This window comes from Xenopus tropicalis, chromosome 4 (assembly GCF_000004195.4).
Source record: "Xenopus tropicalis strain Nigerian chromosome 4, UCB_Xtro_10.0, whole genome shotgun sequence".
Taxonomy (NCBI): Eukaryota; Metazoa; Chordata; class Amphibia; order Anura; family Pipidae; genus Xenopus; species Xenopus tropicalis.
The window spans coordinates 128,650,252-128,674,453 of record NC_030680.2 but is presented as its reverse complement, the minus strand read 5'-3'; the positions used below and the strand labels follow the sequence as shown (position 1 = coordinate 128,674,453).

Here is a 24,202-nt window from a genome sequence, read left to right as displayed (position 1 = left end):
AGCTGCAGAGTGCCATTGAGCCCTATGGGAGACTTTCCTTGGGCCAGGTTGGAGCTGCAGAGTGCCATTGAGCCCTATGGGAGGCGTTCCTTGGGACGGGTTGGAGCTGCAGAGTGCCATTGAGCCCTATGGGAGACTTTCCTTGGGCCAAGTTGGAGCTGCAGAGTGCCATTGAGCCCTATGGGAGACTTTCCTTGGGCCGGGTTGGAGCTGCAGAGTGCCATTGAGCCCTATGGGAGACTTTCCTTGGGCCAAGTTGGAGCTGCAGAGTGCCATTGAGCCCTATGGGAGACTTTCCTTGGGCCGGGTTGGAGCTGCAGAGTGCCATTGAGCCCTATGGGAGACTTTCCTTGGGCCGGGTTGGAGCTGCAGAGTGCCATTGAGCCCTATGGGAGACTTTCCTTGGGCCAGGTTGGAGCTGCAGAGTGCCATTGAGCCCTATGGGTGACTTTCCTTGGGCCGGGTTGGAGCTGCAGAGTGCCATTGAGCCCTATGGGAGACTTTCCTTGGGCCGGGTTGGAGCTGCAGAGTGCCATTGAGCCCTATGGAAGGCTTCCAAAATCATGCATTGAAGTTTCAAAGCAAGAAAAGTTTTCGCACTGTTTACAATCGTTCCGATATGAAAATTTTGTAACTTTCGGATCGCAACCACAATATTTTCATACAACCACGACACGAATTTCTGTGCAATTTCCACACATCAGAAATTATCAAGGGTACTCCGAAATTTTCCAATCGTGCTTTTAACAATCCAAAATTCGTGCTTTAAAGGAGAAGGAAAGGCTAAGTCACTTGGGGGTGCCAAAATGCAGCGAGCGTCTCCTCTTCCTTCTTTGCGCAGTACAGTGAAAAGCGAAACCTTAACAAAAAGTCGGCTTTTCACTCTACTGCGCATGCGCCGGCCCATGGATTTTGATGACAGAAGGAAACGCTCGCTCCAGGTACCCCGGGCTGGTGCTGATTTCTCCTAACAGGGGCACCAGCCCGGGGTACAAGGTAAGCGATTAAAGTCACTTGGGGGTGCCTAACATTTTGGCACACCCAAGTGACTTAGCCTTTCCTTCTCCTTTAATGAATGTGCCCCATAGTGTCACCTACATAGGTTTATAATAAGTAAAAACAATAAAGAGGGCACAGAAGTCTTGACACCTATGTACTCCTAATGATTCAGCCAAATAGCTGCAGTACTTTTCTGTTTTCAGCTTAGAACTACATCATGTTACGAAGTGATGGAAAATATATATAGAATCCTTTATGAATGCTTCAGCCCTGTCTGCATGTTCCTGTTTCCTTCCTATTTAGTTCACTTCTACAAGGCTCCACCAATTTTCATGCTGTCAATGACAGGGCTAATGGAAAAAATGTCACATAAATACAGGCTACATCTGCATTCAATCAAGGAGCCGCAGTGACTCAGTTGAGAGCCATAACCGAGCGCAGGAAAGGCAGGGATTCTTTCGCCGCATGAGATAAGTAGAACATGGGAATAAATATCAATGGGAATATTCTACTGACAGCATAATGGTCAAAGTCTGCTCATCTTAAATTGTCACCATATATCAAGTTAAAAAGGGGAGGAACAGCAGACAAAGAAGAGAGTGTTTAGCAAATCTGCAGTTGTTTAGCCAATATATAATGATTTAGCTGATAATCACATAGTTTACCCAATTCATCACAAATATCTTTGTTTTGATGCAGCCTGGATTGCTGGGCAATTTACAAGTGCATTATGAAACACACGGGAATGTCTGCAATGTGATGGGTTGCTAAGGGCAACAGGGATGGGAAGTCACTGTGACATCAATTATGAGGACCAGGAATCTATCTATCTATCTATCTATCTATCTATCTATCATCTATCTATCATCTATCAATCATATAAGGGGAGTTAGATAACAGCAACCCCAGGATATGTATAAAGTACAGTAACACATATGTATAAAGTACAGTAACACATATGTATAAAGTACAGTAACACATATGTATAAAGTACAGTAACACATATGTATAAAGTACAGTAACACATATGTATAAAGTACAGTAACACATATGTATAAAGTACAGTAACACATGGACAAATAGACACACACAAAGTCACATTCCAGAACTCATTTATGAGCCAAATGGTTGCGAGCTTCCCCTATGATTCCTATCCTAGTAAATGCTGCTAACAAGCCCTCAACTTTCTGCAAACCAGTAATTAGCACATATAAAAGGCTAGTAAAACCACATGCTTATAACGAGCGGCCATTAAACATGCCCTTTGGGAGGTATGAAGGGCCACAAGCAGAGCACTAGACTAAACAGTCTTTGGGCACATGCTGCAGACTTAAGAGAAAACCATATCTGTACCTTCTTGTTCTTTAAAAGCTAAGTCCTGGAAATATCCTGACACCAGCTAAAAAATAAACCAGTGGCAACCAGAATATATACAGTTATAATAACAATCAGTTGTTTCAGTTAACTAGTGAATGGCAGCATAGAAATAAAATGCATATGTGATAAAGTCAAATTGATCTAATACTGCATTGACTTCAAGTGTGATAATGCATTACATAATGGTTGTATTCAAGTTAGTTTATTTAAATGTTCATTATAAGAATATTTATAGGACACAGAAAAGTTCAACATAAATAAGTAGTATATGGCTTCTTTAAATAAGCCCAGGTATTCTAAACTGGCAATCATTTCATTTTCCAAGCATGATTAGCTTATATTGGATAAACTAGACTTTCTAGACTCCCATTTCATTGTATTTTTAAAGAATTAGTGCTTAGCGCAAGCAATGGCTGCTATGTTTTGTGGAAAAGAAACAGCAAAGGCATTCCTCTATCCCAAATTAAACATAGAATAAACATTGAAATGTAGTGGAAGAAACAGATCTCAGGACTGAACTGAATATAATGAGAACTAATAGACCCTGTATGTGCTAATGAAACACTTTCCTTAAAAGCTACTTAAGTGCCAGAGCCATTTCTTCATCTAATTTACCAAGGCATGACTATATCATTTTATACTCAGTTTCTCAGAGCAGATTAAGGCTAATGCCACACCGAGCTCTATCTGTGTAAGCACAGGCCAACAAATTGCCCCTCCACTCCCACCAGTGCCAAAGTTGGCCTTAGAAAAGTGTTTTATAACTGGACTGATGTTCATACTGCTCAGAAACCCTTAAAGGGACAGTAACACCAAAAAATGAAAGTGTATAAAAGTAATTACTATATAATGTAATGCTGTCCTGTACTGGTAAAACTGGTGTGTTTTCCTTAGAAAGACTACTATAGTTTATATAAATAAAGCTTCTGTGTAGCCACGGGGGCAGCCATTTACAGGAGAAAAGGCACAGGTTACTTTGCAGATAACAGATAAAACCCCATTATATTCTACAAAGCTTATCTGTTATCTGCTATGTGCCTGTACCTTTTCTCCTTTTTCCCAGCTTCGATGGCTGCCCCCGTGTTGACATAGCAGCTTATTTATATAAACTATAGTAGTGTTTCTGTTGCAAACTTACCAGTTTTACCACCGCAGGGCAACAGTGCATTATATTTTAATTACTTTAAAACACTTTCATTTTTTGGTGTTACTGTTCCTTTAAGGATACCCCAATTCAAATTTTTGAAAATATTTTGTATTTATTTTGTACAAGTTGTATAATGACTTCAGTATGAGCGCAATTTTAATTCTTTGCTAGGCAAAACTACACAGAAATAGCATACCAATCCTGAGATAAAGCCCAGTTATCATTGTCATTATCATTTCAGGGAAAAAACCCTGGAAAAAATCTGGTGGACCCCAACCCTCGTAGGTCTCGCTGCCCAGGACCTGCTCCCTGTCTGACACTATAAGTGCTCCCCCTGACCTCCCCACAACTGCGGCTGCAAGGGAATAGTACAATGTACACATAGGAGAAGGAGGGGGGTTGCGGAGTTGGCATGTGGAGGACCTCACAGCTGTGGCAGGGGGCCCAATGGACATGGAGGTCCCTCAGGTGCCAGCCCCAGTGGGCCCCGAACTACCCCAGTCTGATGATGATAAGGATATACAACCTTAGGGTGGCCAATGGCTATCCGCATGTAATACCCTTGCAAGTACATCATTCTACAGGAGAGTGGCAATGGGGGCAAGTTGTTCAATGATGAGCTCCATTGTGCAGGGGGTGCTGCTCTCTGCATCTTGCACAAATGGCACAAGGTGCAGATTGCTTCTTTGCTGCACTGGGTCTAGGAACAATGTGGTGCCCATTAGCACACACAGTGCTTTTGCCCAGATCATTAAATGAGCCCTAATGTATGTTTTTCTTGATATAGACATGATGTGTAATCTCTACAGAGTAGGGTGCTATGGAATATGTTAGTGCTATATAAATAAATAAAAATAATATTCTAAGCACCCCTCTAATTGTATGGGCATTAGGAATGATAAATCCTGTGTAAACACTGAAACAATTAATTTCCAGTTGCACAAATATTATGGGAGAATTCAACTGCAATAACAAGAGACAGATGGAGTAGGTGCTAGCCATTTGTGGGATGACATCAACGTTATGTAATGTCTTGCTCAGATTTCGCAGTTATTGTACTCAAACTTGAGAGAGAGAGAAAGGAGTCTGGGGCACAGTAATAATGAAGTTGGCAGTTGCTGTAACAATTACGGGTCACGAACGTGGGTAATTGAGAAACAGTGGAACATGAGGAGGGAACAGGAAGGAGAAGCCACCGAGGTTCCCATGATGATATTTAATTCTGCACAGTTTCCTTCCCTCCCCAATGGGCCCAACTAGTCATTTCAGACGCTGCAATTTGGTGGAAGTCAGTGAAATGCTACTGTTTTAAATTAAATTGCAGATCATTAAACTGACTTTGATTCAACAGTCAAATCCAATCCATTGTGTGCACGTGTGCATGAACTGTAGAAATTCTGCATAGTTTTATTGCTTATACTTCATAGTAAACTGAATTAAACCACCACCCCCCCCCCCCCCCCACATGTGATCTCAGCTTTTATTTCTCCCTGGTCATGCTAGGTTTATGTGCTCGAATGCCTGCAAACGGAGACACAATAAAGTCAAATGCCAAGGAATTTCCATTACTTTTGTAGGTTAATCATATTTCCTTCTGTTCAAATTGTTGCATTTTTGAGTCTCAGCACTGCACGTACAGTAGTTACATGGCTACTGTGTATAAGGGAATGCAAACCCCCAAACACAGCAAGCAAAGGTCATAATGGTTCACTGCATTAGTGTTGGACTAGGGTGATGGGGGGGGGGGGCACCAATAAAACATGGACCCACTAACTACTGACCTCCTATCTACTGTCAAATTGTATTCTCTTCCATTGCTTCCTTCTCCACTCTTGTCTTATACTCCTTCTTCCACTTTCATATTTATCTCCTTTTCCAATGTTTCTGTTCTCCACAATAATGTGGTCTTAATTTCCCCTCCTATATCCCTTTCATTATTCTTCTCTTTACTTCTTTCCATATATTAATTACAGACAACAGGGCTGGGTTTTTTTTGTTGCTGTTGTTGTTCTCAGTAACATTAATAACATTTCCTCAGATGTTACCCAATATAGAAGCTCCAGATTTTTGGCACACTTTTTGGACTAGAGAATAGATTCTTAGAATAGTAACAAATTACTAATGAATGAGGAAATTTGGCGCAAAGGCTGCTCAGACTAATGTCTTGGGAAACATTTCATACACAAAAAGCCTGAGAAATCATCTTTTTCTGTCCTGGACTAATTGTCAATTCAAATTGGTGCACTTTAAAGGACTAGAAAATGTACTTCTTTCAAAAAAAATAAAATAAATAAAAATACAGATATAGAACCCGTTATCCAGAATGCTTGGGACCTGGAGTTTTCCGGATAAGGGGTCTTTCCGTAATTCAGATCTGCTACCTTAAGTCTACTAAAAAAAATAATTTGAGCAGTAATTAAACCCAATAGGATTGTTGTGGCTTCAATAAGGATTTATTATATCTTAGTTGGGATCAAGTACAGGTACTGTTTTATTATTACAGAGAAAAGGGAATCATTTAACCATTAAATAAACCCAATAGGGCTGTTCTGCCCCCAATAAGGGGTAATTATATCTTAGTTGGGATCAAGTACAGGTACTGTTTTATTATTACAGAGAAAAGGGAATCATTTAACCATTAAATAAACCCAATAGGGCTGTTCTGCCCCCAATAAGGGGTAATTATATCTTAGTTGGGATCAAGTACAGGTACTGTTTTATTATTACAGAGAAAAGGGAATCATTTAACCATTAAATAAACCCAATAGGGCTGTTCTGCCCCCAATAAGGGGTAATTATATTTTAGTTGGGATCAAGTACAGGTACTGTTTTATTATTACAGAGAAAAGGGAATCATTTAACCATTAAATAAACCCAATAGGGCTGTTCTGCCCCCAATAAGGGGTAATTATATCTTAGTTGGGATCAAGTACAGGTACTGTTTTATTATTACAGAGAAAAGGGAATCATTTAACCATTAAATAAACCCAATAGGGCTGTTCTGCCCCCAATAAGGGGTAATTATATCTTAGTTGGGATCAAGTACAGGTACTGTTTTATTATTACAGAGAAAAGGGAATCATTTAACCATTAAATAAACCCAATAGGGCTGTTCTGCCCCCAATAAGGGGTAATTATATCTTAGTTGGGATCAAGTACAGGTACTGTTTTATTATTACAGAGAAAAGGGAATCATTTAACCATTAAATAAACCCAATAGGGCTGTTCTGCCCCCAATAAGGGGTAATTATATTTTAGTTGGGATCAAGTACAGGTACTGTTTTATTATTACAGAGAAAAGGGAATCATTTAACCATTAAATAAACCCAATAGGACTGTTCTGCCCCCAATAACGGGTAATTATATCTTAGTTGGGATCAAGTACAGGTACTGTTTTATTATTACAGAGAAAAGGGAATCATTTAACCATTAAATAAACCCAATAGGACTGTTCTGCCCCCAATAACGGGTAATTATATCTTAGTTGGGATCAAGTACAGGTACTGTTTTATTATTACAGAGAAAAGGGAATCATTTAACCATTAAATAAACCCAATAGGGCTGTTCTGCCCCCAATAAGGGGTAATTATATCTTAGTAGGCATCAAGTACAGGTACTGTTTTATTATTACAGGGAAAAAGGAAATCATTTTCAAAAATAGTTTAGTTATTTTTATTTTATTATTAAAATGGAGTCTATTGGAGATGGCCTTTCCATAATTCGGAACTTTCTGGATAATGGGCTTGGGAACAAATGAATAATAATGTTTTATGTAAGGTTTCCATTGGTTAAACCATAGACTATACCAGTCTCTAGCTCCTCAGTTCTTTAAGTCTAAAGGGATGGCTTCTGATGCGTTGATGTTTTCTATCTAACAGATGCCCCAACTATCTGCCTATAATCCCCTCTAATGTACAGAGTAATCATGTCCCCTCACAAGCGCCTTTTCTTTAGAGAAAACAACCCCAACCCTGACAGTCTAACCTTATAATTTAAATCTTCCATTCCACCAGTCTAGTCACAAGTCTTTGCACTCTCTCCAGCTCATAAATACCTTAACATTCTTAATCCATCTTGTGTTGTTAATGAAAACAGCGCTAATGATAAGCCAGTGTGAAATGCAAAAAAAAAAATAATATGGCGGATTGTGCCTGTTTTTGCACTTTGTACCCTGTCCTCCATTCAAAATCGACTTCTATAAAGTAGTAATCAGCTTTATAATTATTTATTGTAATGGAATATAATGGTTTTAGGCTCTGCATACCTGCACTCCTCAGAAGCACTCAATGGCATATTTTCACATTCTCCATGATCAATTGACCATTGCTGGCCAGCTGCACAGCACGTTTCAACCAGGTCTTTTGTGGATCCTAAAAATGATACAAAATGAATCACTGAACCTTGAAAGAAAATCCTTTCTTAAGAAAAATACATAAATCTCCTGCCATATAAAAGTCAGTACAAAATTCTGTCCATTTATTACCCCCAGGGAAACAATGGATAGCTGTCTGTTACCCTGTTCCTAACATCTGCTGATGAGCGTTATCACTGTGTGGAATATTTCAAATTAAATAAAGTTAAATAAATTAAGACAAAAACGTTTTTTTCTATGGAATGTTATTATATTTTGTATTTATTTATTTATTCATTCATATATATAAGTAAAAACTTTCACGTAAACAAAGTCGTTTTCTCTATACAAATATTTAGAAATGAAAGATAGCCAATCTAAACATAAACATTGTCATAAGCCCACCATTTGCTCACTACCATATTATGCAACATAATTTGGAAAATGTAAACAATAGTGCTCAGCTACTATGCAAAAATATTCAGAAGAAAATAATATGTGAAATCACAAAATGATTTAGGCCCCCCAAAAAACAAATTTGCAAAGAAGGTTGCAAATGCACCAAGCAAGCACTGCAGATGCATAGGAGATTATGGCTGTTTCAATTCATGGTTTTCACAGCTTGACCCATTTGCCTAATCATGGAAAAGGTCAAGCTGACTGGTCCATAACAAGCTACTGTAGGTCAAATGTGTTGATTTTATAGTGAAATAAGGAAAGGCCCAATAGTAATCTTGTCTCAGAGAAAGTTTGGTTCCAACACATCTTTAGCCAAACAGATGTTTAAAGAATGTCGAAAACTGGAACTGGGTCAGGAAGAAAGTGGGTATAGACAATATATTTGTTCCAGTAATAGTTCTCAGGTTAGTTTATGCCAAGTTCTTCCTCTCCAGAGCTGTCCAGGTCTAGTTCTCTAATGCAAAATATTCTCAACATTTTTCCACCAGGACTTCACTGGCTTATTATAGTCAACAGCCATGCTTCATCCAACATCACTACTGGAATAACAGTTATATGTATACAGGTGGCTACAAACATTACTGTTATTTGATGAATCCTGTCCCTAAGGAAGCGTGGCGTATAACCATGTGAAACGCATTGGACTGAATTGAACCCATCTATTTGTCTATGTGCTATACCTATATTGGATGCTTTATAAGTACCCATTTTTAGTGTTTTACTCATTTATTAAAATTTGCTACACTATATACTGGCTTGTATATTCTATGTCCAACCTGTGGAGCATTGGAACATTTGCAGATCTGCTGCAAGACCATATGCACCATGATTTCTTTCCATTTGGCTTAATACTGATCTATATCTGGTCAGTAGGCTGACTCACTGGGTGTGTAGTAAAGGAGAGATCAAAAAAGTGCACAAGTCACTATAAGTGGATTTTATCGGTCATTTTCACTTTTGTATAACTTACTACACTATATAGTTTTTGTTTAATGTGCGCTTCCTTGTAGTTTTACTACTTTTGTATCATATTTTGGACTCCTATAGAGAGAGGATGATTCAGGTAGCTGCAATTCACTAATTGGATATTAGTTTGCTTAAGATCACATTTCAGTGCCTAGCATTTTTTAGACTGGTATGCATTGCTGTTATTTAGATTTTTACATCAGCTCCACCAGACATTTCAGGCTCAAAATATTTGCAAAGAAAGTCATTTAGATCCTTTTTTCCAATATAAAATGTTGAATCAGTTGTCATTTGAGTACAATCGAAGAGGGTGCTGGCACTTAGGATGTGGTTTATGAGGAGCAAGGTATCGACTTGGGCATTACCAGCACACCTGTCTCTCAAGTAAGGCTAGCTTTACAGTTAGAAAAACATGTACTGTATCTTAAACACAGTGGCCATAAGAAGAAGTAGGAAATCCAGAAAAGAACAGCACTATTAAGATAAATGGGTAAACTAACTGTTTGTATAAGCCAGTGGTTTCCAAACTTTGTGCCTGGTCCTACTGGAATGGGCCTGGGCTCAACTTGAAGGTCAGTTAGGGTGAGTTCTGAGAATGCCCTGTTTGCTCTCATTGATGGAACTATTCTCTAAACTATGGCTGAATGACACTAATCTAAAAAATAGTAACCAGAAAAAAATGTAGAAATATAAAAAGAAGAGCACTATGAAATGAAATGATTAAATTAATTATAGGGCATTACAAATTGACCAGCAAGTACATTGCTGGTAAATTTGCAATACTGGTGATGGACCTAGCTAGCGACTTACTGGCTAGGTCGGTCATATACTTGCCAGTTGCAACCTTAATTTCCTGTGCATGCCCATATGGTCAAGGAGAATGGTCAAAAGCAGTAAAACTGTCTGACCAAATCTGGGCATGTGTGACTGGCTTTATTCAGATTTGATATCACTTTTCTCTATATTTGAGATGGAACCTGTAATGCACAATGTCTGGGACCTTGGGTTTTCTGCAATTTGGATCTCCATACTGAAAAATAATTTAACCATGAAAGAAACCCAATAAGAATGATATCTTAGTTGAGATAAAATACAAGGTGCTGTTTTATAATACAATAAATAAAATAAAAAATAAATAAAATAAAGCCCCACTGAATGTCGGTACCCAGAGAACAGAAAAGCCCCACAAAGTGATGTGCGAGTTTTGTTTTTCTCTATGCATTGCCGTTTTATTTTTACTGATAAAAAGGAAATGATTTTTAAAAATGTGAGTTATTTGATTAAAATGGAGTCCATGGGATATGACCTTCCTTTCTGGATAAGGGGTTCCCAGATAATGGAGCCCATACCTGTATTTGTACGTTAGATATACAATAAAAAATGAAGTTATCTAGAGGGCGGCTATCATTACAATTACTAGTATATTACTGGTATTAAATAGCTAAAAAGAATCTAAGAGAATCAAACATTGTGGGAGACAAATAACTAAAAAAGGGGTTACTGGGCGGCTAAGATATACAGTATATAAGATATACAGCCAGTAGGGGTTTCGAGTGTTAGGTCAAGTTAGCTGATTGGAGACTAGAATTTTGCCTTGGAATCCAAATGATATTAGGTTCCACTGTCTCTGCCTTTGTGTCTAAATATTTATAGTCTAATTTGGCCCATGAATGATCTGCTGAAATGTACGGCAATGTAAGGAAAAGAATGCAATATTTCACCAAAGCTGAATATAATCTTAAAAGAATGCAGACATATTTTTTCTAAAAAAGCTGATCCAAGATTTTTTTGAGGGCTCATGCTTAAATAAATCAAGTATAAACCCAGACGAAAAAGGTCAAATGCTTTAAACTGTCCTATATTTATATATAAAAAAAAACATAAGAAAAAAGTTCAGAAACAGATCTGTAAATCAGTCCATCTAAGTATATGGTCAGTAATTCATTCCTGTGCATACTAGGGTTCAATGGATTCTTGGAAATGGGGCTCTATTAATTGGTGGTGGGGCCCAGGGTAAAGTAAACTTTTTGGGGTCTCTTTATTTCAATGAGGCGTTACTCTTGTCGCTACATCCTGCATGGTATCCTACACCCACTGTTCCTCTGCCTGCTATTCTACAGCCACAGGGCTTCTTCAAAGGCATTTATTACTATAACAGCTGACAAATTTTACTTTACTATACCGGCTATTTGAAAACCACAGCCCAGAGCCCTGTCTCTTCTTACTTTACTTGCACAACCAGAGTTCCTTCCCCAGCCATTATCCCACTGCTACTATAGGCACCATCTCTCCCTACTATACCTGCTATCCCACAGCCACAGTCCCTTCCCAGAGGCTATTATCCCCCCACTGCTACTATAGGCACCATCTCTCCCTACTATACCTGCTATCCCACAGCCACAGTCCCTTCCCAGAGGCCATTATCCCACTGCTACTATAGGCACCATCTCTCCCTACTATACCTGCTATCCCACAGCCACAGTCCCTTCCCAGAGGCCATTATCCCACTGCTACTATAGGCACCATCTCTCCCTACTATACCTGCTATCCCACAGCCATAGTCCCTTCCCAGAGGCTATTATCCCCCCACTGCTACTATAGGCACCATCTCTCCCTACTATACCTGCTATCCCACAGCCACAGTCCCTTCCCAGAGGCCATTATCCCACTGCTACTATAGGCACCATCTCTCCCTACTATACCTGCTATCCCACAGCCCCAGTCCCTTCCCAGAGGCTATTATCCCCCCACTGCTACTATAGGCACCATCTCTCCCTACTATACCTGCTATCCCACAGCCACAGTCCCTTCCCAGAGGCTATTATCCCCCCACTGCTACTATAGGCACCATCTCTCCCTACTATACCTGCTATCCCACAGCCACAGTCCCTTCCCAGAGGCTATTATCTCACTGCTACTATAGGCACCATCTCTCCCTACTATACCTGCTATCCCACAGCCACAGTCCCTTCCCAGAGGCTATTATCCCCCTACTGCTACTATAGGCACCATCTCTCCCTACTATACCTGCTATCCCACAGCCACAGTCCCTTCCCAGAGGCTATTATCCCCCCACTGCTACTATAGGCACCATCTCTCCCTACTATACCTGCTATCCCACAGCCACAGTCCCTTCCCAGAGGCTATTATCCCACTGCTACTATAGGCACCATCTCTCCCTACTATACCTGCTATCCCACAGTCACAGTCCCTTCCCAGAGGCTATTATCCCCCCACTGCTACTATAGGCACCATCTCTCCCTACTATACCTGCTATCCCACAGCCCCAGTCCCTTCCCAGAGGCTATTATCCCCCCACTGCTACTATAGGCACCATCTCTCCCTACTATACCTGCTATCCCACAGCCACAGTCCCTTCCCAGAGGCTATTATCCCACTGCTACTATAGGCACCATCTCTCCCTACTATACCTGCTATCCCACAGCCCCAGTCCCTTCCCAGAGGCTATTATCCCCCCACTGCTACTATAGGCACCATCTCTCCCTACTATACCTGCTATCCCACAGCCACTGTCCCTTCCCAGAGGCTATTATCTAGATTTCCTTTGCAGAGTTTATTATCCTCAAAGCTATAGGATCCTACTATACCTGATATACTACAGCCAGAATCTCATGCATGCCTCTTTCTACTGTCTTTGGCCCCTTAAAACCCTGTATGGCAGAAGACTAAATAAACTTGTATGCTTTTGTATGCTAAACTGTTATACTTTTATGAAATAGTCATCATTTTAAGAATCGAGTTATAAAAATTAATGCAAATTGACAATTCCCTTCAAACAAATGGGGGGAGACATGTAAATATTACAGATAGCAAATGTATGTGATTGTTTATGCTATTTCCACATAAATTACTCTGCAAGCCAACAGAATGTTTAGAAAGTAAGTGTAATATGATGTTTTCCAAGCATACTGATGCTTTGATCCTACATGAATAACAATTACTGCAAAAGAAAGAAATCAGTGTTACAATAAACTACAATGATCCCAGAAACCTATTGGTGAAATTCATATATTGTTTGATTGCTCTGGCATCCATTTTCTCTTGCTGGTGCCTCCACATCAAAAGTTCTGGAATGCTTTTGAACTAGAAATATTCAATTACCAAAGGAAAGTCTCAGCAGTGGAATTTTAGTACCATTTTTATATATTTAGCATTGATGTCTTTTTGCCTATTACAGAACAGATGTATGGAGGGAAAACTGCGCTGAAAACAAAATATGTGGGCTCCATACTGGGGCAATTCCATAATATTAGTAAAACCATGGTAAAGTATGGTATGCACATATAAACTTCATGTCAAGAATAAACTTAGGTAGTTACCACTTCTACCACCAAGGATAAACAACAAATCGGGAAGTCTTAATCATGAGGCAGGTCATGTTTTTGCAAAGATGGATGGCAGTTTCCCAAGCTTTAGCTCACCAAAAGGTGAGAAATCATAATAAATAAGATTGATTCATTACCACTGATGGACTATTATAGCCCAGTTGAATGTTTATCATGTTAATGAAAAGCAGAAGGACTTGTTTGAAGGAAACCCAGTTTTGCTCCTAACATTTACATTTTATGCATTTCCCTGTAGGCTAAAGGGATTCGACCCCCATTATTAATGTGCTGCAGAGTCTTCTGATCAGTATATGTAGAGCCAGGCAAACGGTTGCACTCGAAGAGCTTGCAGTGAGAAAATCCTCTCCCCATTTCTATACAAAGCAGAGGGAATCCTGAGAAAGAAACACTTTCTATTTTTGTGGAATAATTAACAGAGGCAAAAAAGGCAACCCAATCCCCCAATAGGTTTTAAAGCACAGCCAGGGCAGTTACCGATCAGATGCCAACCACAGACCAGTTTCATCCTTATTGAGACTCATCAGTTCTCTAATAAACTTATAGAGAAGCTGGGAAGGAGAGAAGCTGGGTTTCCCTGTTGGGATTCCTTGTGCTTTGTATACAAATAAGCAAAGCGTCTCCTGACTTGTCACTTATTATTGGGTGTTTGAGTGTCTCACTATGTTAACCATCCAAATTGAAATGAGCAGTTATTGTTTGTACCATTTCTACTGCTCTTTACTTTATTATTACTGATCTTTACATTATAATTTTCTGTACTTGCCTTCACTGCACATCATGAGAGTGTTGTCTTACTTACTGAAATGCTGCTTTACCCTTGAGGAACTTTGAGAATATTTGTTTCCTCTGAGATTAGACAACTTCTGTTGAGGGCATAAGTCTGATGGTGCAGTCTTTTGTACCATGGGCAACCTAAAGTCCTGGGCAATGGCACCACAGCTTTTCCTGAGAGTCATTAGAGAAATGTTGGCTGTTGTTCCCAAAAATTCATTAAATACAGTTTACACTGTATATCTTTATAAGGAATATGATTTGAGGAATGATATGACAAATAGTTATTCATTTGTAGTTTGAGGTTAGATCTTCTGTGCTCCTCAGCCCATACTGCTAGACAGGAAGCATAACGCTGGGGAACCAGATCCCAGCACTTCTGAAATACTATGATAACCTCAGCCCTGCCTCTTTACTCAAGGGTGAATTACATTTTCAACTTCAGTTATCATTTCTGAATCACAAAACTTTTGAAACCACCGCCTGAGGTGCTATTCTATTGCAGCATATGGATATACCATATGGAATATGGTACTGCAAATCACAAAGTTACAAGCACTCTGTAGCCAAAGAAAATATTATGAACTAAATGAAGGCTCCAGATTATTATGAAACAGAATTGTTCTACAACATAACCATTTGGGCAAGTATTGGAACTGATAAACTCCTGTCTTCTAGTAATTGAATGAATGATTATAATCAGTGAGACTCGTATTTGCAGAAAAGAGCTAACATAATCCAAAATGCGGCCATTTGGTTTGTTTAGTACAGATGATGGTTTCCATGCCATTCACAATAGCCCAAGTATAATAATACTTCTTGTAAAGCTTGACATAAAACAATTAGGTAGTTACCACAATTCTCAATTAAATGATAATCATACATATCATATGTTTCCCGATGTGGATGAGAACATTTATCTGGAATCCATCTGCCTCTGGCCCTTTGCCATCCATATTTATTTAGAGGAGTGAGGAAAGAGCTTTAAAAGAGAAAGTGCAGATGACAGAAGGAGTGTGAATAAAGAAAGAGTGGTCAGAGCCTCAGATAGACAAGCGATGCACTGAGCAATTTTTGCAAAGTAGAAAAAATGGCTGCAATGGGCCATTTGCACACACCTGTGTGCCCTTGCTGAATGCCCAGAGCACAGAAACCTGAGGCTAGCCCCATGAAGACAGTGGTCTATTTAACAGGGGTGGGTGGAGGCACTTAGGTGTAACCCCTACTGTCCTCATTCCTTAACTTGTACATTATTTAGACACATAAGTTAGGGAGTGCCCAATGTCCATCGATAAGGATTTTCAGTCTGGTGCAAGAAGTGGCGGGCAGCATTCATGAGCCACAAGTACTTGTTAGATGAGCTCTAAAAGGGTACACTCCATACCCTGGGCAATAGCACTTGCGCCCCAGGGATCCATAACTGACCCCTAAAACCTGCACTTCAACCTACCGTAGTATGTAACAATTGGTAAATACAGTAAATTTTATATTGTTGTATTTTTTGGTTAGGATCCGCTGACATTATCTGATCTAGGGAGCCCAGGCTAAACACCCTACCGATTACTCTAATATACATGATTCCCCTAATAATGTTAAAGGACCCATTATAAACTTGATCATATGATTACATAGACATACATAAACTAAAACAGACAGATGCTGTTGAGTAATAATTTCCAATATTCCATGGCAGCTTCTATCGAATTCTGGGACGTACAGCTCAACAGCAGCAGGTTTGAATGGGTTAACACAAATGTCTCCTCTTGAATCATAAAATAATTTCTATATATTCTTATGGTGACAGTTAATTTGTAACAGAACATTTGGGTAGAGGCTTTGCTCTGCCAGTATTACTCCTGCAACTATTAATACGTTTATACACACGAGTATATACACAATATATGTGTTGTTTCTCCACCGATTCTTTGGCTGTGGGGGCATATTATATTCTTTCTATTTCATATCTGACTAGAATATGATAAAGTTCTCCCACCAAAATAAAGATGATTAATGCCAGGCCTGGATTTGTGGAAAGACAAGGTCACTAAGTCCCGGGCCTAGGATGGCACAATTTTGCTTGCATACAGAGCAATGGGGACCGGACGCGCCTCCCAGCTTTGGGGCACCCTATTCTCAAATCCGGCCCTGATTGTTTTATAACATATTTGCCATTTCAAAAAGCAGAGGAAAAGCAATTATGTCAAATTCTATAAATGTACAAGTGCATCAGACGGGAAGTGATATACAGTGCATTTAATTTAGGACACAGAGTACTTGTAGCCACCATGATTTATGGAAGCAATTTCGAAAATCATTTTTTCTTGGATCATCATTGGGCCGTGTGAAACCCATGGAACTTGTAAAGGAACCGTCTGGAATGCTCCAAGAGCGGTGCCAAAATATACACTTTGGAATGAACAATAAAACCTTTACTTACAAGCTAAGGATTAACGTGTGAGACTCACGGGAAAGAATCCTGGAATTTGGAAAACCAGGAATGAAAATGTAAGAGAGGAGAGAACAAAGCGATTCAGTGGAGCAAAAATATTTGTACACACACAAAAAAAATCAAAAACGAAAGATATAGAGGTTAAAAGAGGCTGCTCACCTTAAAATTAATTTCCAAATGAAAATGTATTAAAATGAATAAAACATTCATATCATAATTATAATAAAAAAATAGTTTTAAAATAGTTTTTCCATTGTATGGTTTAGGCCCTTGTTTATCAAAATTTGAATAAAAAAAGTGATCTAATAAAACCTTAAAGAAAACTTTAATTCTTCAATTCTTACCAATTCTAATGGGTTAACAAGTTTAAAAAAAATTTAAAAAAACTTCAATCAAATAAATAGTTAAAATTTTGCCCATTGGCTTCTGCACGACTTTGCATGTTTTCAGATGGCGAAGTTTTCAAGTTACATGTTTTTTTTTCCACTTAATAAATATCAAAAATGAAAGTTTTTTCAAATGAATGATTTTTATGCAGGAGCAAAGTTTGCTACACTTCTTATCAGCTATAGCAACCAATCAGCAGGTAGCATTTACTAGTCACCTGATTAAATGAAACCATACGATTGGTTGCTATGAGTTACTGTGCCGGGGCGAACTTTGAGCCTTTTATTACATATGAGGGTTAGTGATGAGCGAATCTGTCCCATTTTGCATCGCCGTAAAATTTGCAAAACGCTAGGCAAGCACCTTTTTTTGCTGTGACTGAGCCTATTTTCACGCGGCTGCGCCCATTTTGACGCAACTGCTACTCTATTTGACGTGCGGCAACTTCTTTCGTGGTGGATTTTCCCTAAAGTTTCGCAACATCTCACCAATGCCAAAATGCGGAAATTCACTGCGAATCCATGTCTGCCAAAAAAAAGACGCGGGCGACAAAAAAGTCACACAACAATGCGCCATCACATTTTCCTAAAACGAATAGCAGGTTTTTACCTGGTGGACATTTTCTTTCATACACATCATCAGTGACATTTACATCTGCAAACCACGGGTGTGCTGTAAAGTTCATGCAATTTAGAATGCAGGCTTACACGGGCAGAAATTACTTTATTAAAAAAGTCCTCATTGGACTGAGCCCTGTAACAGTTAATCTGAGCTCAGGAGAGGAGGTTAGGAGAAAAAACATGTTTTTCCGCAGAGTGCGCAGCTAAAGCAGCATTTCTAGGGAAACCAACTTCGCAAAGCATGGATTTGCAGCTAATTTCCGCATTTCACCATTGACGAATTGTTTCGCAAAAACTTAGTGAAAATTTGGCGGGGAAAAAATTTGTCTCACATCAAAAAAAGTCGTGGTGGCGTCAAATTGGGCGTGGTTGTGGCAAAATAGGTGCGGTCGCCAGCAAAAAAAAAGACACGTGCAACAAAAACATTTTTTCTATGAAGCAAAATGGGACAGATTCTCTCATCACTAGAACTGAGCATGCTCAGTAAGCCAAGAGCCAAAGTCAATTCTCAAGGTAGGGGGCAAAATGGGTTAGAGGAGGAGAAGGAAACCTAAGTGATTTAGGGGATGCAGTAGCCTTACTATTACCAGGAGTGGCAGGTATTTAAACATTTCAAAGAGGCTGTTTGCTGATTTTTTTGGTGGGGGGGGGGGGTTACATGTCCTTTAAGAAATATAAAATCCAGCTCATTAACATTTTAGTGGAAGTAACAGGAAATGTACTGTTCTGTTCTTTTCACCATGACCCTGCCCCACAGCTCTAATTCCCTAAACCACTTTGAGCTGTTTTGTATCAAAACCAGGTTGAACTTGTTTATATTTAACACTGGCACAATCTGGTGGAAAAGAACACTCTCTTAACACTTCTGCATGTCAACAGCCTTGAGCGCTGCTCTCAGCTTTATACATTCCATTGAGACCTTCCCTGCTACGTCTCCAAGATAAACTTATCTCAGTATCCAGTTGTTCATTCAAGCACTTGTACACTTTTAGGATACGGATGGTTTAAGGACAGCGAATAATGGATGTTGACCATATAGGGCTATTATGGAAGTGAAAATATTTTGCCTCAAAAATATAAAGCTTAGTGGCATTTCTTCCAGCTTCCAGTTTCTTTAACACTTTAAACCAACTAGGTTTAATAAAAGCAGAATTAATATATATCAATTCATTGGGCATATAAGTCATATTTCCTACAAACTTCCGGACTGGCTGTGTAAGGATATCACTGCAGAAACAAGGCGGAGGTGTAGAACTGATTATTAGTCAGCAGAATTTGTGTTTTATAGTGGGGAAGCCACCGTATGGTGATCTGGTTCAAAGGGAATGCAAACCCTCAAAACAAATTAAAAGGGGAACTCCAGCTTCCAAACCAGAATTTGTTAAAAAGCCCCACACAACACAGAAACCCCTAATATTTATACAAGTAGGAATAAATACCATTTTTATATGCTGAAATCCAGCTGCAAAACAGTTCTCTTTCTGCATCATTTGAGATCCTGGCAGGGGAGAAGGGACTAAAACATCAATATTACAAATTGTAACAACTTCTTCACAGCTTTCAGACAGCATGCAGGAACTACATAACCCACAATGCATTGCACTGTGATGTTCCTTTCCTTATTGACATCACATGTGCAGGGAATTGTGGGATTGGGAGGATGCAGGCTGAAGGAAGGCTCAGGACAGCTGACTACTGTTACATTTTATTTGAGTCTCAAACTAATCAGGAAGATTAGCAGGAGAATAGGGGCCGGGGCTTGGGGGACTGTTGTGTTTAGGTGGAGTTCCCCCTTAATTAATTACTTTTTTCAATATACAATATAAGGGTATGGAATCCCTTATCCGGAAAACTGTTATCCAGAAAGCTACAAATTACGGGAAGAACATCTCTCAGACTCCCTTTTAATCAAGCAGTTCAACATTTTAAAAACATATATACTTTTTTCTCTTTAGCAATAAAATGGTACCATGTACTTGATCCCAACTAAAGTATAATTAATCCTTATTTGAGGCAAAATAATCCTACTGGGTTAATTTAATGTTTAAATTTTTTTTTAGTAGACTTAAAGAATGGTGATCCAAGTTACGGAAAGACCCCTCTTCCTCAAAACCCCGGGCTCTGTTAGCCTGCACCTCTGGTGGGGGAACCATTTGAAGGTGATAGGTGCCCATTAAGGTCTGGAAATCCAAATTACATAAGAATCCCTTTATCTGGAAAACTCCAGGCCCCAAGCATTCTGGATAACAGGTCCAATACCTGTACCAATAATATAGCTGGATACCTGTAGAACAAACCCTCAAAGAATGAGCAATATGACTTACCGTCATGCAATCTTGAGATATTATAAATGTGTGACGGGTCATATCTTTCTTCTATATAGTGAGGCAGGGTAGTGGATGACTCCGTTGTCATTTGTTGACTATTTTCTTGCTGTTGTGGGGTGGGAGCAACAGTAGGAATAGAGTTTAACTGTGTGACAGGTTCTTCTCTCTTATCTTCAGGAGATTCATGTCTGCTCATTGGTGACATTGTGTGTGGTGCTGTAGTAGTTTGAAAGTCTGTTTTTAGGTCTCCTTTGCTACTTGTAGGCAAAACATTGCTGAACTTGAATGGGTCTTTTAGACCCATTACTTCTGGCTCAATATGTGGATGCAAAGTGATTTGCTGGGCTGTTGTTTCTTCCAGACGGCTGTCATTATAAGTAGGTGTTGTAGTTATGGCTATTGTGTTAGTGGGCTTTGTTCTGTATGCATTAGCCATGGAAGTTGCATTTAATCCTTTTTGTACAGATGTAGGATGTATTTTATAACTCGAGGTGGTGAAATCAACCTCATTAAAAGGATAAACTTTTGTATTTGAAGAATTTAAAGAGTCGCCCAAGCCATCATCATAATCCAAAAGTGAATGATCTTGCAAGGCATTTCTTTTGTAATTATTGTTTTTCTCAGCTGGGTTGGCCAACTCAGTAGCTTCATGTTCTTGACTGTATGGGTAATCGTATTGTCTTTCTGGATCGCTGTCAGGTGTATCCATGAGCGGAGTAGTGCTGTCTAATTCCAGGTCACAATCTGGAATCTCATAACACATTAACTCACCGCCAGTATTGGGGCAGTGGCAAAACTTACACAAAGACATGTGGAAAGTGTGTCCTGCGTCATACTTCTCTTCCCCGTGGATACATCCTATTCTTCCGCATTGACCACAGCCGTCTGCTGGCTGAAGGGTGTCAATGCAGTTTGGTGGCAGTTCTGGGCAAGGAATAAAATGGCAGCTAATCCTTCCTCCTCCAGCTGGACAGGAACATTCAGTACTTCCAAAATCAACAAAGTACGATTCTCCCTCGGGCACTTTGCCATCTTTGAATCCAACATTAACGCAGTCATAATACTGGTACCCCTCACATGTGCAGCCGAACTGTACACATGTGGGACAACAAGAACCTTCCTCTATTGCCTCTTCAATACAGTTTACTGGGGGTTCACACTCCACATCTGTGCAGTCTTTCTGGGCCAGAGATGTCTGTGAGCCAATCAGCAGAAGGACTACAATGCATAGGAAACTGGTGGAGATGTCTCTGCAGATATCAGAGGCCATGTTTAAACAAGGTGCCCCAAAACATCTGATAAAATGAATTTATAGTGGTGTAAAAGTTGGTTTTATTGAAGTTTCTTAATGAGCACCTGGAGAAGAGGATAACACTTATTAGACACAAGTCAGAAATCAGTTTAAATCTGATACACTCAATTGTTGACTTCCCTTTGTGCTTAATCTTTGATAGAAACTGGTTGTATAGAGACTTACTGTATTTAAGTTGCAGAAAATTACATTGCAGTTGGTCTTCATACTTGACCTGCTATTAGATAAGATGTGTTAACCAGTGTGTACAGAACCAAAAATAGAATAAGTCCATAATATATAATAAATATAGCTGCAGCTGATTGTTTTGGCTACTTAATTTGTAACAACTGAAAATAGACTTTGTGGACCCCAAAGTAGGCCTGTATTTTCTATATAAGCACCAAAAGTCCTGTGCCTAGGGCGGCAGTTATTGCCAAGTGGGTAGGACAGGGAGGAACCAAGGATGAGTGTGCTCTAAAATTCAGAAGTTGATAACCTTCATTAGGAGAAAGTAGACTTGCTTATTTCTATGATACAGTATATTCTAAGTTAGGGGTTACTATGGTTATGTGACCCAGAAACTGGCTTAGATTCAGTTGTGCACAATACATTTGCATTGCCATTCCATTGAAAGAAGACATTTTAATGTTTTATCGGGGTCAAAGAGATCTTAAATAGCATGTCAACCCATTTTGACACACTCTTCTAGGATTATCTTTATATATTTTTATGTAAATAATCTAAAGTTTGACACAGTTTTGAGCGTACTTGAATTCATTCGCTAATTGCTTCCATTATAATCTGCCTGGTTGTACCCATGAGCGCTCAGAGTTGCATTTTATGACATTTTTTATACGCCACATGCTGCATTTTCTTGCGCTTCACGTGTTCAGAAGCCAACAGAACAGAGGGCTGCTTTTGGAAATGACAAAATACATATATGTGTTTAAAAAACAAGGGATGCACTAAGTCAGGGTTTGGATTGGCTGAATTCATGCCTCTGGCTGAACCAAATACTTTAAATCACATGACTTTTTGTCACATAAACACTCTTTAACCCTTACGTTACCTTATTTGCATATGCAAGTTCAGATCCATTTTTTGGTATATTTATTCTAAAATAATGGATTCAGTGCATCCCTAATAAAAATGCCAAAAAAGCTGGCATGTAAGATCCCTTTAGGTAATCACATGTGGGCATTCCTGTAATCCTCGCATCTGGCCTTATTGTACAGATCCATTTATACTGATGCACCCTAAAAATGATAGGAACATGTCACTATCAAAGTAACTGCCTGATTCCTTTTTCAAACTACCCTGTTAAACCATCCCCAGCCCAGGGTTCATTAATAGTCACAATCCAACATGGCTTTAAGTTGTGTGAAGAGCTGGTTGTGTCACTCATGCTGGGCTGGAGGCAACAGCCATAACTTCCTGACTGATAGACTGCTCCCCCTGCAATGTCACAGTGTCTACTGCTGAGGGCTGGGAGATTTCATTAAAAATAATCATTTATTTGTGATAGCGACACATTTATATCAATTATAGGAATGTGTCAGTATCACTTTAAAGGCTTTATCTTAAATGCTTGTTTGTGGATACGCTGGGACATGACCTGTCATCAACATTCGTCTTATCTTCACACTTAGCAAAGCATAACTTTGCTCTAATTCCCAGCTAGCTGGATTTCCCCTGGCCTTATCCTCTTTCAAGATGTATCTAAACACATCACCAGGCCATTACTAGTCACCATAGTAGGTTTGCCCCCTGCCATGTTTATAACATTGTTGCATATAAATAATCCTGACACCTCTCTATCCAATTCAATTTAAAAATTAAAATGTAATCAGTACAATAATCCCTCCTGAGGGCTACCCACTCACTGGTATTTCCACCAGACCAAGACCAGCCAAGTGTTTGGTTGTTTGGCCTCAAACATTGTTCATTCCTGTTTGTGGAACTCTTTTATTGGCTTGTTGGAACTCATTTAGGGTGAATTTGTGTACGTGTTTATGGTGCTACAAACATGTTTGAAAATGCACGTTTGCTTCCAGTCGCCTGAAAAGTGTTTATATTAATTTAAATTACATATATCAATTCTGGCTTTCAGAAAATGCAAATGATAAATTAGAGTAAATGGATTTAGTATTTTCACATTAATTACTTTACAATAGGTTTATTACCATCATTATTCTGATCCTTTATATATATATATATAGCACCAGTATTTTATACTGTTTGTTATACATTAGGTGAATGTCAAAATAATCAGAAACCCATGATGATAGAATAGTAACCTTATTACTTTGCCTTAGGGCAATGGCACACTGGGTTTTGGGTAGCCAGTTCTGTACTTTTAGCAGCAGCTAAAATGCCTGTGACCACAACAGTTTGTTAACCATTGGATTGAATCAGAAGTACTACTGGCTGGACTGCAGGGGCAATTATCAGCCTGCAATGTAGCATGGAGGGCACCACCCACATCAGTGGGAAACAATCTGCTGCAGGTAGTGGGCTTTTTGCCTATCACCACAAGTAGAAGTGATACAAACATCCCCTGGGTCACAGCAATTAAGGATGTAAAATCTTTCAATTTTGAAGTTATAATGTATTTTCTTTTATCCTGGGCGTATAAATATACATGTATAGGACGTATTATACAGAATGTCCTCCAAAGGACAAATCAAC

At 39.3% G+C, this 24,202-nt stretch overlaps 1 protein-coding gene across 2 annotated transcripts in view; it reads right to left on the bottom strand.

Moving 5' to 3' along the window:
* Positions 1–24,202, bottom strand: part of fbln2 (fibulin 2) — a 53,827-nt gene that overhangs the window by 28,523 nt on the left and 1,102 nt on the right. For both annotated transcript variants that reach the window (XM_018093681.2, XM_031901143.1), the window contains exons 2-3: positions 20,218–21,576; positions 7,788–7,893 (exon numbers count right to left, since the gene is read on the bottom strand). In XM_018093681.2, coding sequence (XP_017949170.2) covers positions 7,788–7,893; positions 20,218–21,490 — 1,379 coding nt within the window. In that variant the 5' untranslated portion in view covers positions 21,491–21,576. The remainder of the gene's footprint in view (positions 1–7,787; positions 7,894–20,217; positions 21,577–24,202) is intronic.